At 33.3% G+C, this 15951-nt stretch overlaps 1 protein-coding gene across 1 annotated transcript in view; it reads right to left on the reverse strand.

Moving 5' to 3' along the window:
- FAF1 (Fas associated factor 1) overlaps positions 1-15951 on the reverse strand; it is a 325035-nt gene that overhangs the window by 164321 nt on the left and 144763 nt on the right. Inside the window, exon 8 of the mRNA XM_037499959.2 lies at positions 4153-4239. Coding sequence (XP_037355856.1) covers positions 4153-4239 — 87 coding nt within the window. The remainder of the gene's footprint in view (positions 1-4152; positions 4240-15951) is intronic.

The raw sequence follows: 15951 nt of genomic DNA on the forward strand, positions 1-15951 counted from the left end.
ATTGACAATTCATACAGTATCCCATGCCCCATTAGAGTACAACTACAAGCAAAGAAAATATTTTAACTCTGGAGGGAAATGAGGCAACAATGTTTTAAATGATTGTTGACTTCACTGTGTAGTGTTGAAAATGCCAAAAGATTGTAGTCTATCAGTTTCATAAGAGACTCAAGATTAAAAAGAATCTAATTATAAGAAGTCTATTTCTCTGTCCTGTTTGCTAAGTCAAAGGTTAATGAGAAGTACACTGAAAAAAAAAAAAAATCTCTTGTGTTTCTGCAAAGAATTTCTCATGCAACATAAAAAAGTAAATGAAAAAAAGATTTTAATCTAGTTTTTCATTAACTTCTTTAAAAACAGCTTTACTGAGGTATAATTTACATGTCATTAAATTTACTCATTTTGAGTGTTCAATTCAATGATATTTAGTAAATTTAGAGTTGTGGAACCACTGACACAATATAATTTTAGAAACTTCCGTCATCCCAAATTCATTAACTTCTGATCCAAGATATTTCTAGAAATTCATAGAAGCCACTGGTATCTACAGCTACTGTATATTCAAAGCTACACAAACTTCTGCCACTAAGCAAGAAAAGTGCAAAATAACCTCACTTTAAATGACCTTTATAACCAATCCTCTACTCTGGCACTGGGAAGAAAATGTTCAGGTGCTTTCTCTGAAAGTTAAACCATTCTAAGTACTAAGTTATGGCACACTGTCTTGGAAAGAAATTAATTATATTTTTGTTGGTAACACATTTCAGACTGTTTACACAGCTGACATTTCTCAGCTGTACCCAATTCATGCCCTAAGCTGTGAGTACAATCTTGTTCTGTAGCAGATGCCTCCACTTGAGTGATTTAAATAAGCATAAAAACACCACTGCCTGCAACAATATAGATTGCAAGCACCAGCTTTTTTTATAATCCAAATGAAAGAAAGGTTTCATGACATTTCTCTGGCTAGAATCTCCTTAGAAGAGTACAGTTATAAGTCACTTTTGCAAAAACTCAAGCAGTGGAGCTAGTGGATCTTCTATGGCACCAGCAAAAAGCAGTCTGGCCCTACACATCTTTGTTGTATCAAATCATGCAGCTCAAAGCAACATCCTGCCAACATGGCAACATTTGCTCTGGGGAGGTGTGGGCAGGCATCACTTCACAGGTTCTGGGACAAGGTGCAAATATGAATAATGAGGCAAAAAAGAATCAAGCTTCTTAATGGAGATTCCCTCTTGGGTTTGCTGTAACATAGATACAGCACCAGGTAATATTATAGTCTTGGATATGGTACGCTTTAGCTGTTTTACATGTTTTCCTATAGTAATGAAATTGCATTAGAACGTTTTGTAAAAAAATGAAATGTTATAATCATCATTAAAATGTGGGTTTCATAAAGTCTGTGCGATTCAATGCAATGATTTAACACCTAAAATGTATAAATACATTAAGCTAACAAGAACTTATATTTCACTGTACTTGCTCATCACTTTTAGAACTTGCATCTGACAAGCCTATTTCAGTATGGTTTTACAAGTGTGGAGTCTAAGCTCAGCTGGCTCCTATGAAGTTGCATATTCTGGACTTTATTAACTCAAGTTCTTGTTCTTAAACCAATTATTTTTACTTTAGACTTTTTATTACGGAAAAGTGTAAATACACACAAATTTGAGAGAATAGTATAATAAACTCAATATATGCATCATCCAGCTTTAACAATAATCAAGAGATCACTGAATTTGTCTATAATCCAGTGATCTATCTATAATCATTCCCCCAACCCCATATATTAATTTGAAGCAAATCTCAGGTACCATTTCATTTACTTATAAACCAACCAGTTCAAGCCCATCACCCTTTTCTGAGCTCCATTAATAGTAATTATAATATTGATTCTGATTTATTAAGTGTTTATTATGAGCCAGGTACTATATATGTATTATCACCAATCCTCACAACAATGATGTAAACTAATAAGGTAACAGAAGCTTAGAAAATTTAAGTGATATGCTCAGCTCTTAATTATTTTCTTCTATTAATGTTATTTCTCATAGCAGCTTATTAGACAATGCTAAGAACATTTCTGTTGCCTTAGCTATCACTTACGAACACTACTCTTATTTTTGTAAAAATAAATGTAGCACATTTTCTCTTAAATTCTCACTCCTATAGGGGGGAAAAAAACTAAAACCAACAACCACATCCTTACCTCTTAGCCATGTATAACCAGCCAATATTTCTAAAGCTATACCATAATATTAATGCTAAAATAAGTTGTTTAGATATAAATGCAAATGCCTACACATAAACAAATTTTTCTGGAATGTTTGCTTTAAAAAGTTTTGATATTTTTAATTATTTTTAAAGTTTCATAATCCACAAACCATTTTCCAAAGGCACAATGTTTAGATTGTAGAGTCATCTCAAATAGTATCTATACAAAACAATTGTTTAAAATTTTGTCTTCCACGGAGAATTCCTGTATATTAAAATGTATGATGGTGCTGCTCAGAGAAGATAAGTAATTGTTATTCAAATATAAATATAATACTTACTAGAAAATATGAAAAAGGCAACTCAATTTTTAGTTACAATCATTACTTTGGTATTTATTATGATAAGATGTTTACAAAGTCTCAGTTTCTTTTTAACCCTAGTTATTAAAAAAATAGACTTTAGAATTCTTGAAACATTCTCACTTTTTACTTTAAAAAAATAGGTATTTGTTTAGGATAACCAAGATTATGAATGAAAATAAACAAATATTTCAGTTGAGCTCCTTAGAAAATAAAATTTGCACTTTTGGAAAAGAATAATCACTGGAAACAGAGCAGACAGAGCTTCAAATTTTACAATAGGAAAATTACTATAAGAAGATATAATAATAGGTAAAATGACAGATTATTTTCTCGCACATTTTTATGATGGTAGAAATTATGAGAATGTTTACGAATAGAGTACTGTGCTATTATAAAATATAAAAATATATACTTATATTAAAATGGGGGAAATTACCTAATTTTTTAAAGTACTAGTCTACTATAGGAAATATATAGTTTTTTGATTAATTTATTTTTAATTGAGGTAATATTTGGGTACCTCCGTCGGGGATTATCTCTATAGTGAGCCCAACACCAAATCACCCATAGTCCAGCTTCAGTTCCATAATCAGCTATTAAGGGTTAGTTTTTAAGCTTGTCTTTACCCGACTCTTAGTTACTTTATATTCCACATATTTGTGACGTCATCAGCTACTTGTCTTTCTCCTTCAGACTTATATTACTTAGCACTATTCTTTCCAGCTCCAACCCTGTTTGCCAATTATCGTTTTTGATTGTTGAGTAATATTCCATTGCGTATATGTACCATTATCTTCTTGATCCACTCATCTGTTTTGGAGTACTTAGGTTGTTTTCATAATTTAGCTGTAGTAAATAACATTACAATAAACATGGGTGTGCAATTTTCTTCTGTGAATTGCTGTTTCTGAATTTTTGGGGTAGATGCCTAGGACTGGAATTACTGGGCTGAATGGTAGACCAGTTTTTAATGTTTTGAGACATCTCCATACTGCTTTCCATAAAGTCTGGACCAGTTTGCATTCCTACCAGCAGTGTAGGAGGGTCCCCTGTTCTTGACATCCTTGCCAGCATTTGTTGTTTCTGGCCTTCTTGATAGGGGGCCATTTTCAAAGGTATGAAATGGTATCTCACTGTGGTCTTGATTTGTATTTCGCTAATAATAAATTACGGTGAACATTTTTTCATGCAGAAATGTAGTCTTAAGTGTGAGTATAATGATTAGGTTGATTTTGAGGTATCTATAATTTAGGGGAAAATTTTCTTTTATTCTTGGGACAGTTCCTTAATAGTCTGAACATAGTTTCTTCATCAAAAGAAATCTATATCAACTAAAGCAGTATCGAATCCCTTATACTAATATTGTAACATTATCAAGAGAATCTCACATACTTGGCCTATGATATCTGTTCTGCAAATGAACGAAAATTATTACAACCCTTCTTATTTTCACATTATTTGATTTATAATTATTTATAATGCATCAAAGCATTTGATTCTGCTTATTAACACAGCCAATTAGTCTGAAAATGGTGAAAGGGAAGATATAAAACTGATAACTGTCACTTACTGAGTCATCAGTGGCAGAAGTTGGCCAGCCCTCCCATAATTGATGGCGAACAGGGATACTGGTAAGGTCATACACATTTCTCTTTACCTATAAAAAAGAAAGAACACAATTAAAATAGGATTGCATGTAACTTATGATACCTGCCAGTTAATTTATGTGATGTACTATATTCTCTGGGTTTTTTTTCCCTAGATTAAAAAAAAAAAAAAGACAATCTGAAATTAGAGAAACACAAATCAGAAAAATTTTGTAAAAAGTCTGAACCAAATTTAAAGAACTTTAGGTATGCAGATCACCTAGGATAGACTATAACTATAAATTTCTATAATCCATTTAATTTTTTAAATGACTGAAGATATGCAATGACTAAAGTAAAAGACATATTTCACATTTCTTTGTGTGAGAGAGAAAGATGTTCTGTTTTGTTTTTGTTTTGGAGCAGATGAAATGAAACACCTGAAGTTTTCCTTAATGTTTGACATACATGTCAAAGACATAAAATTAATAAACGAGCACAGGTTACTCCTTGAAATCATCCTAAATTAAAAATTATTTCAACAAATATTTATTAGCTGAGAGCTATCCATTACTACACTATTCAGACCTTCTTAAAAAGAAAATACAGTAACAATGCTTTTTATTTTAAACACTACTAAAGATGAAAACTATTTTTTCACCATGCAATATTATACTTTTTAAAGGAAGATGTGAAAAATTTGTCAGAATAAAATGTTAGATTGTTAAACTCTAAGTTATCTAGTAATTTAGAATATCAGTATATCTTTTTTTTTCTAAAATGTTATTTTCTAAACAAAAATTCTATTTTATTTTGTATTTACAAATAAAGTAAATGAACTAATAATAAAAATGAAGGGATCATTGATTTTTAACTAACTCTTCAGGTGAGTTATGGGATACCACTACGGTAACAAATGAAGCTACTGTTGAAATGTTGCACATAATATATTCTCCAATAGGCCTTCAGTATGGAAAACAAGCAGCATTCATTCATGTTTGTAGAAGCCTAAAGTATCATGTTGTCCAATTACAGCATTTTGTATCACATTACTGTTTATTATACACAAACACATCTAAGTTACCCTTTCAGTGAAATAGAGATATATATTCACTGGGGAAAGGAAAAAACAAAACAAAACATGGAACTCAATCTATTCTTATCTCTAATGTACACCTGTGAAAAAAGACTTAGTAAATGAGAACTGAGGAGCTAGGGGGCATGACTTGATCCCCACTCAATTCAAACAAACAGCTTTTCTTCAGAGGTTCTTAGCAATGGCCAGTCTACCATGCAGTATTTTGTTTATGGTCAGTCACATCAAGTTCAGAAATTTTCATTAGTTATCATCAATCCAACAATTTACTTACAAGCAACTGGGCTAACCGCTGACCATTTTCACTAGATAAGACTATTTTCATATATAAATATTCGTAATCTTAAAGAGAAAAGTATTCTATAAACTCAGAGTACTATATTAATAAAAGAAAGGGGAAGGACAGAAGAGGGAAGCATGAGAAGATGTTAGCCCTCAAGGCAAAAAAAAATTCTTTCCTAAAGTTACTTTTAATTATGTTATCCAGATAAGGCAAGCTTCATCAGCAATTGGGGGTATAGAGGGGAAAAGCAGAACAAATATTTACATCTGCTGGAAAGGTGGCCAGGCTACCCCAACATTGGAGAGTATGCACAAATATGAGTTGAATATATAAAAAAATAACTTTGGAGTGGAATTCTTTAAATTCCACCTTAATTCTAAAACATAAGAATATGCTATTATGAAATAAACAGTATTTTTCTTCTTTCATTAACTCATCTGTAACTGCACCTACTTGAATAACATTCCTTTGGTATTCTAAGCCTGAAAACACATTCTGACTATAGTGTTATGTTGTTATAAAGCACAATGCCAGATTGATGTTCTGAACGAAAGTGATCAAAGTTAAATTAATGTTAGCCATTGCACAAGTATTTGGCTTCATTGTTCTTCCCAGAATGACATCTGTTAAGCAATGTGTCATAGAATAAACTGCTTAATGCAGACAGAACTAGATTGAGAGGGTACAATGTGAAGCATATTAGGCTAATACTTGATTATTCCAATGGAAAAAGCTAAACGCAGTTTCTGATTTAAATCAAAAGAATCTTGTTAAATCATAATCATGAAACAACAATTTAAGTAAACACAAATTAGTTTTCAAAAACAATTCCATGTTTTATCAATGCTGTTACCATGCAGCTTTAACCATTATATGGAAGAAACAAGTGGTAAGAGAGCCGAAAGTACAAAACGAGTGATAGTTTTACTATCTGAGATACAAAAATTCCATTATCTTATTGTTTTTATTTAATTAAAAATTTAAGCCATAATCTTGAAGGGGAAGAAAACATCTGAAATGTACACAAAGCAAAAGTTAAAATGATTCTTTCAAAAAATGTATTCTAGGAATCCTGGATGACAAAATATGGCTGTAAAAAAATGATGCAGATCAATTTAAGGTCATGATGAACCAAGTGAAGGACTCAGAATTCTCTGAAAGAAGGAAAAGGATGGAGAAATAAGGGAAGAGGAGAAAAGAAGGACTTAGGAAAGGGGGGAGTAAAGGAGCTGAGAAAGTGGTTGAGAGAATGATTGACTTGAGAGATTTGAGAGCACTTGAGAAAGGCAAAGTCTGGTTGCTGTAGCTGGCATGCTCAGCTGCCATTTACTGAGCTACTTCTGATGGAGTTTCATCTTTAGAGATTTGCGTTAAATTCCGGTTAAGGACAAGTGGCACTTCACAGGGTAACATTTCCTAAGGGCCTCTTTGTCTTACACATTTTCTTTGATCAGCATTGGCTCAAGATCATGCTGAACCTTCATAATCTTTTCAATTCTTGTTATGCATTAAGCTCTAAATCTATGAGATTCAGGCTGCTAAACTATGCAAATGTTTCAATTACTCCTGAAGAAACTCAGAAAAAGCTTTGAATACCAGCTGAAAATTAAAGTTATGTTACAAACTATACAGCACTTAGAGCAAGTGTTGTAGATTAATAATAGATTTCCCAGAGTTTGTTTTCAGGTTTTCTAAAGGAAAATTTCATTTCTTCCCCATTGCTTCAGATACGATTGTTGTCTGTGAGTAAGGAAAAAATATAAATCAGATTAGCTTGAAATGGTATAAAATACAGTACTGATTCATTTCCTTACTGTTTGCTTTTCATTGTTAACAAACATGTTTATAGACAATAATTAATATTAAATACTAAGCAACTATCTCCACATTTTCATTGTGGAAATTTCAATGATAAACAAAACAAAAGATCATTTTATTATTTCTTGCTTAATACAGAATTATGTAACTCTCATCTCCCACGACGTCTTCTTTTGAGTTCCAAAATTTTCAAACATTTTTACTTTTTAATCAGAATTTCTTAGGACTAATTTCTTAGTTCCTCTGGTAACTAAATTTTGAGGCTCAGATTGGTCTCAAATGAGGTTTCTGTAGCCATTCAAATTATAAAACATGATATGTAATAGATAACTTTGCCAGCTACAACGAAATCATTCCTTGTGAGCGAAATTATTGAATAATGTTCAGGGAATTTTAAATGTCATTCAGGCATTATCCAAGTGAAGGCAGATTCTGATAACAGAAAGAAAAGTCACAAGTTTGAGGTATGGCAAAAGGGAAACAGACAACTAGATTTCTAGTACTAAATCTGCCTACCTATTACTGTGGACAAGTTGGTGGAACCTCTTTAAGGCTAAGTTTACTCAACATCAGGTAAGAAATAATGTAAGTTATAGTAAGTATTTTAGGCAAATATTTTTTCTTGAATGAAGAAAATCTTACTATTTTGTTTTTATTATACTTTAAGGCTAGATATTTCCCCCTCAAGAGATGTTATTTAAAAATAAAGCCTGTCACATTGGTTCCCGAAATAACTATTTCATCAATCAGATGTTATCAGTGAAGCTATGGTTTTGCCAGAATACTAAACAAATTGATATAGTTGTAAAATTCTATTAATTTATTTCAACCTCTCTAAAATTTTGAAATTGGCCCGTGATTCTTCACCTATCAGATGTTTTATTATAGCAAAAGACAGAAATGAGATACTTAAAGACATGGACTTAGAATCAGTTTGTTAGTACTCTAGTTTCAAGATTTTCTGAGTTAAGAAACTATGGTTAATTGCAACCCTTATTAAAAAAAAAAAAACACTGTAACTACAGACATTTATTTCATTCTCTTATCAGACTTAGAAGAAAAGGGCCTTTGGTCATATTAGAACCCGAACTGATACAAATTTTAAACACATCAAACTTTGAACTCCAAGTATTTCACATTATCATACTGATGGTTGGGTTAAGAGTTTGCTAAATAATAAGTGCACTGAACAAACAAGTATCTGTGTGTGTTTAAATCAAAATAAGGCATACAGGCTAGGCTTAGTTCCAGATTCCTAGCAATCATTGGTGCTCTGAAAGGCTTATAGTTAAAAAACCAATCACTTTTGATCCAGACTGGGTTTTGAACACATACTTCATATCTACGGACTTTTCTTTTTCCTTTTTTTTTTTTTTTTTTAAACATACTGTATCCTCAGAGCAGTTGCACATGGATTTGTTTTACTAAGATGCAAGTTAAAACCCTCCTAAAAATCCTTCCTGAACAAAAACACTAGAAACCGGATGGTGCAAGGGGAATGAGAAGGTGGCATCAGTAATCAAATGTTAATTAGCAAGCTTTTTTTCCCCTTCCCTCAGGGCTGGCCTGTGTTGGAGAATTCAAATCAGAAATCAATGCTCCAAGTGTTTAACTATTACTTCTTTTCATTAACCATTTAAAAGACTCAGCAATTCTCTCCTCATAAAAACAGTAACTCAAGACATTTCTTTTTCTCAAATACCATCTTTTCAGGAAACAATGAAGATGTTGTTTGAAGAAAAAGTATAAAATTGAAGTTGATTTCAATCAGGCTTTGAACTGACTATATTCTGCTCTTTTAAAATATCTTTGGTTCTAACTGAATTTTTCATTCCAACAACTATAACTAAGTTTTGCTTTGTGCCATAATTTGAAAACTTATTTCACTTCTTGTCTATAGAGAAATTTGACAATTGGCATATTAGAAAATCATGGAATGGTGACAATAAAAGTAATCAAATATGGAAACTAGTTTGACTGCATATAGTTTAAAATGGAATTTAGCTATTGTAAAAAACTACTAAGGATAAGATTTAACACTTTCATTAGAAATATGATTATATTCATAATTTCCTATCCTAAAGGACTGGTGTGGTGAAAATGATATACAAATTACAATGTTAGCTCATATTTAAAATGGCTAAAGTAGACATCACAAATTTATTAAATATAAAAAATTCAGGTTAAACTGGGTTTTTTAAACAAAATTTCTAAGGTGATAAGAAAATGTTCAGAGGTAAGACAAACTATCTCATAAATAGAAAAGATGCTAAATTTTAAGAATTTGCTGAGGAAAAAGGTTTAGAGAAATTGTGAAGTTACAGAAATTAAAACCATACCAGCAACAACAATATAAAATGTAACACTTTTCCTACAACAGTGGTTCTCAAAGTATGGTGCCTTGGAGAAGCAGAATTATTATTACCTGGAAACTATCAGAAATGAAAACTTGGTACCTACCTAAGACCAAGTGTACTGGAAACTGTGGAACCAAGGAATCATTAGTTTTAACAAGACCTCTAGGTAATTCTTACCAAGCCCAAGTTTAAGGAGCACTGCTTTAGGATGTATGAATTATAGGTTCTTCTAGCTAGCCATACCTCTCTAATTTACTGATTCTAAAATTCTTTTAACTTTTGCCCAGGGTGACCAGTCCTTTTAGAGAATGAAAATGATTAATAATGATGTTATAGAAATTCTAGAATTAATATAATTTTGCTGGGATGATGAAATGAACATTTTTAGTCAGAGAAACTGAGAGATGGTACTATCTCTTCACTATAGACTTTAAAGCACTGAAATAATTTCTAATAATCCACATTAGTTGTAAGTTTACATGTGATTACTTTCTGGCTATAATAAATATTTGGATATTGTATTAAACTGTAAATCAACAATAAATGATCTATTGGTTACATTAAATAAACTCGAAAGCATACCTGTACACATTAGCTGAACTGATGAAATGTCCTTTAAAAAACGACCAGAGAATTATATGTTTGAAGCAAATGGAACACTAAAATTTTTTTTAGTTTTTTTATTTCTCATAAGCCAGCTGAAACAAGACCCAAAGGAATAAACAGTGCAAGATTAACCTCATATTAGTCAGTGAAGACGTTATCCTAGAGGGCAATATATTTCTGCTCTGTACTTTATGGAAACAATAAAGAAACAAAGATTTTCTAACTACTTACTGCTCCAATAAATACCATAGAAGCAAATTTCTTTACTGTCTGAAATAAACAAAATTATCAGCCAATAAGTGCTTTTAAAATTTTCCTTTTTAAAGTCAAGTAAATTATTTTTTTAAAGATTTGTTTATGTATGCATACAAAAGCTGGGGTACAGGCCAGAGAAGCGGGGGAGTGAGAGGATTCACTAGAGACAGAGTGGGGGACAGAACAGGCAGACTGAGTGAAATACACTGCTGAGGGGAGCAGCGGGCGAGAAAGGAAAGGTCTGCTGTACCATGTGGGTTGCTCCCTGGTCGGCTGGGGATTGAACTCGTGCTGCAGAGGATTCGGATTGCTTCATAGTGTGGTGCTTAACCCCTTGCGCCACCAGGGAGGCCCAAAGTCAAGTAAATTAATCAAACTGTAAAAAGTCAACCCTAAAATAATAGTAATAACATTAAAGACATTTTTAGGAGTTTCCCTTTTACTAAAACCATTTTATAAAGTTCAATTTTATGTACTACTTAAAAATTGGTCACATAAAGCAAGAAATACATGTACATCAGAAATGTTTTACTTTTTATATCTGAATTTTAGTAAATAAATAATTTGATACAATGTCAGAATATATTGTAGAAGTTAAGTTAGTCTTAAAGACATAATCATACATGTACACCAAATATTTAATTATAAGAAAATTCATTACAGCCTACTTTATTATCATACTCAAAAAAGTAGCATAATCTTAATATCTAATGAGAAAGTTAAATAAATAAAATACCATGTAGTCATTAAAAAAAAAAATGATGACATAGAACCAGGGTGAACAAAGTACAGCCCAGAGACAAGTCCAGTCTACTCTTTTTTTTTTAAAGAAATTATTTTATTTATTTTTGCATAGAAGAACTGGGGTGCAGACCAGAGTTGCAGTGGGTGAGAGTATTCACCAGAGACAGAGTGGGGAGCAGAACAGGCAGATTTATTGAAATATATTGCTAAAGGGAGCAGCAGGCAAGACAGGAGAGGTCCACTGAGCCATGTGGGTTAGCTCCCTGGCCAGGGATCAAACTCAGGCCATAATGGTGATAGCGCTGAGACTTAACCTCTAGGCCAGCAGGGAAGTCCCCAGTCTACTCATTTTTTTTTTTTTTCTTAAAGATCTATCCATCTATGCACAAGAATTGGGGCATAGACCAGAGATGTAGGGGACAAGAGGACCCACCAGAGACAGAGTGGGGAACAGAACAGGCAGATTGACTGAAATACACTACTGAAGGGAGCAGCGGGCGAGTCAGGAGAGGTCTGCTGCGCCATGTGGGCAGCTCCCTGGCTGGGGATCGAACTCACACTGCAATGGCTGCGGATAGCTTTATAAGCTGTGTCCTAACCCCCGTGCCACTAGGGAGGCCCAGTCTACTCATTTTGTAAATAAAATTTTATCAGGACACCACCACTTCCATTTGCTTTTATTGATATGCTGCCTGTGGCTGTTTTTGCATTACCATGATGGCAGATGCAACATAGACTTTATGACCTACAAAGTCCAAAATATTTATATTTAGCCCTTTCAGAAGATTGTTGACCCTCTAGGTAACAATGGTTTGCATATACACTGTATATGACTTAGAGGGATAGGATCAACCACCCTTCAGGTGTATGTTACCACAGCACATTCACCCCCCAAGGCTCCAACAGTCCTCTGCCATAGTCCATTGAGCTTCCTCCCCATTCTGCTCTGCCATCCCCCACATCCCATTCTGGTAGCATCAATTCTACAGTTGGACTTCTAGGGTTTGTTATTACGAACAATCTGGTTTGCTTTTCAGCTGTGCCACTAATAATCTGAGTGACCCTGAGCAAAGAAAAGGAAAGAGAAGGTAACTGAACATTTACTGAGCAGCTTCTATAAACCAAGAATTATTTTATGTTAACATATCATTCTCACAATAAACCTTTTGTATGTATTATTATTATTTTCATTTGAGGCTCAGAGACAATAGCTTATCAAAGAATACTCCAGTTAGTAAATGGTGAGATTAGTATTTAATTTAGTTCTGTGAGACTCAAAGTCTTGATTCTTTCATGACTATGACATACATATCTTCTTGTAGCCTAAACTTCCTCTTCTGCAAAATAATGAGTTGTAACAAGTCACCTTAAAATTCTTTTCTAGGGGCCTCCCTGGTGACATAAGGGCAAGTTGAGATGCAACCTATGAAGCAATCCAGCAATCCGCAGCCACTTCAGCGCAAATTCTATCCCCAGCCTAGGGAGCTACCCACATGGTGCAGCAGACCTCTCTGGACTTGCCCACTGCTCCCTTCAGCAGTGCACTTCGGTCAGTCTACCTGTTCTGTTCCCCACTCTGTCTCTGGTGAATCTTCTCACCCCCCTGAACATCCCTGGCCTGTACCCCAGTTCTTGCATGCATAAATAAATAAATCTTTAAAAAAAATTCTTTTCTACCTGATGCTTTTGGATTTTTTATGAGGCCATTTACACTTGAGTGGTGGATAGTAAGTGGTAACAAGTGAAAGTGAACAACTATGAGTAAAACTTCTATCATGAGAGAAAGTGAACATTTCCACACTTGTGCTGCAACTAGCAATGAAGAACAGTTACAGACTGTTGATTTTGTACTTTTAAGTGCTGTGGAGGAAGGATAATTGCCAGATCAAATAATAACTTGTTATTGTTTCAATGACTGAATGCTACCTTCACAATAAGAGAACAGTTCCCAGTGTCAAACAGAGTTGGGAAAGGAATAAGATAAAAAATTTTAAAGCAAAATAAATCAAGGTAAAAGGAGAACAACAAAACAATAAATAAATTTTATCATGTAAGGGTTCGCACATGGCTCTTCCTCTTACAAACTTTTGCCCAATGCCTTCTAAGTCTCTACCCCATACTAATGTGAGAATTTTGTGTAGAACAAAAGAATATGAAGAAATTTACACTATACCGGCTTCTACTTTGCCAAATATACAGTATAGCTATTATCCCCTATCTTTTATTCCAGTAAGCTTTTCAACAATTGAGCACTTTGACCAACACCTCTTCCATGCTCTTGTTTGAGGCAAATGAAACTCTAATCAGATATTTTACTTATTTGCAACCTCTGTAAGTTCTAAAATACAATTGTATCTATAGAGAAGAAAATGTAGGGCAATGTCACTAATCTACTCTACCAATTTGTTTTTTACAGAACTGCATTTTCTTTAAAAAGTTATATAAACACACATTAAATTACTTGTCCAAATGTCAGTCATTTAGTTAGTCAACTAGCTAATGTGTAGGATGATAATGCATATTTTAAAACTTCTTAATCCTCACTTCTTTTTGCTTCTTAAATTTTTTTCTTAAAGAAAAGACCATCATTTCTACAGAAAACCTCAATTTTTTAAAAATGATAATCTTACTGTTTTTGGTTAAGACCTATTTCTATATTTTTATAAGACAATATCCCTTCCCATTCTGGTAGCATCATATTGATGCTCAGATATAATGTTTATGTTTGCTTTGCTACTTTCTGTTGTCCATCCAGGCCTTTGCCTTTCTCTAAGATTTTAAAAAAAGTGGTGGGAACCATCAGCAATGGAACCTCAGTCTATAATCAGGTCTCTTATAATTTTATCTTTTCTTGTTAACAAAAAAATGCAAAACACAAAGACAACAAAGGGACTTAGTGTTGGGGTCTGCCATGAATACTAAAATGGCCTGGGGGTGTGGCTCATCAAGTGAAAATAAACCATTCAAGTCACCCACATCAAGGAGAAAGTTTGGGAACAACTAGGCCTGTGTTTGCATTTGGGTCCCTGGAGTCAGGAGAGTTACATTTCCCTTCACTCTACTTAACCAAGGCATAAGAGACAGCCTACTTAACCTCTCCTTTTGGAAATATTAAGTAATCTCCTCCAAAGAACAACCCTGAGAGATAGTTAAAAGTATGTATCATCAGGTTTTCTGATTCTGACTTGCTTCTTTCCAAGATCAGTTTTCATCATTACTCTCTCTGAGAGATTTATGGGTGGAATGGCAGGGAGGATTAAGGAAAGTGTCTGCCTTGGCCAAGAACAAAGTTACAATAAGAGTATATGTACCAAAAATTACATACTTAGTTTTAAGTGAATGAGAGAGAATTGGAAACTGGTTCCAAATGACAATTGTATTAGTTTATCAAAATGCATTACAATTATGAATGAAAAGTCTAACACTGAACACTAAACCTTAACTAAGTAAGGACTGATGTTGTCAATGCTCAGAAGCTCCATACAACTGGCTTTTCATTAAGGCAGTACAAATCCCAACCCAAGGATTTCACTATTAGGGCTGAAATGTAAATATAGCTATTATATAAGGAAATTAACCGGAATACCTTAGTATCCCCACTTAGTGTATTTTTAAGATCAGAATTTTTTTTAAATCACATGATTCATTAAATAAGCAAGCAGTCTAAGTAAACTGCCTGAAGTCTCCTGTTTAAAAAAAAATTACTCCTATTTATTCATTAACAAAGCTATTCCTTAGCTCATCCCTGCCATAACCTACTCTATTCAAAACCATATGGGAAAGGACATTAAAAAACCGCCACAAACCATGGACTTCTGGTATTAGTGCTACACACTGCATACCCCTATTCATTATTCTACCTCCCTTGTTTAATCTATCATTAAGATTCAGTGACCCTACACTAAATTTAAAGCAGATCCTTCCTTCCTCCCATGCCTAAATTCACATACTTTTCTAGTTGGGGATGCCCTCAAGTATTAACAACTCTACGGGGTTTCTCTAATCTCAGCTCTGAACTATGTCATGCTATAGAACCAAGAAATTGCTGTTTTACATCTCTAACTATGGAAGCTCCCATAAAAAAGGACCATATAATTTACTTAATAAGATAAAGGGGGAAAAATCACCATTTAATAAGTATTTTTCTCATTGTATATGGTAAAAGAGGCACATGGAGATACTGTCATATGCTGTTGTCTTTAAAGTAAATAATACTTAGTGACATTACTTCAACTGCATTAATAAAAAAATTTAGAGTTTTAAATAATGGTGAAAATGTCAGGTGTTAGAATTTTAATAAACAGAAAAACAAAGAAAAGGAATATGTTAATGTAAATATATTTGATAAAACAATTATTTGGGGGAAAAGGGACTTCAAGAAGTTAGTGTTTCAAAGACATTAGTAAAGTTCATTTCCAAATTACAAACAAAAAAAATCTAAAGTACATACAATATGGCAAAATAAAGATGTGTATAAGATGGTCTACCAACACTAAAAGAACTTTCTGTGATAGAAATGTTCTGCATCTACATTGTCCAATAGGGTGGCCACTAGCTGCAGGTAGGTATTTTGTACTTACAATGTAGCTAGTATAATGAAGGAACATAGTTTTTACCTCAATTT

Source organism: Talpa occidentalis, unplaced genomic scaffold (assembly GCF_014898055.3).
Source record: "Talpa occidentalis isolate TD23 unplaced genomic scaffold, MPIMG_talOcc4v2.1 talOcc4.9, whole genome shotgun sequence".
NCBI classification, from domain to species: Eukaryota; Metazoa; Chordata; class Mammalia; order Eulipotyphla; family Talpidae; genus Talpa; species Talpa occidentalis.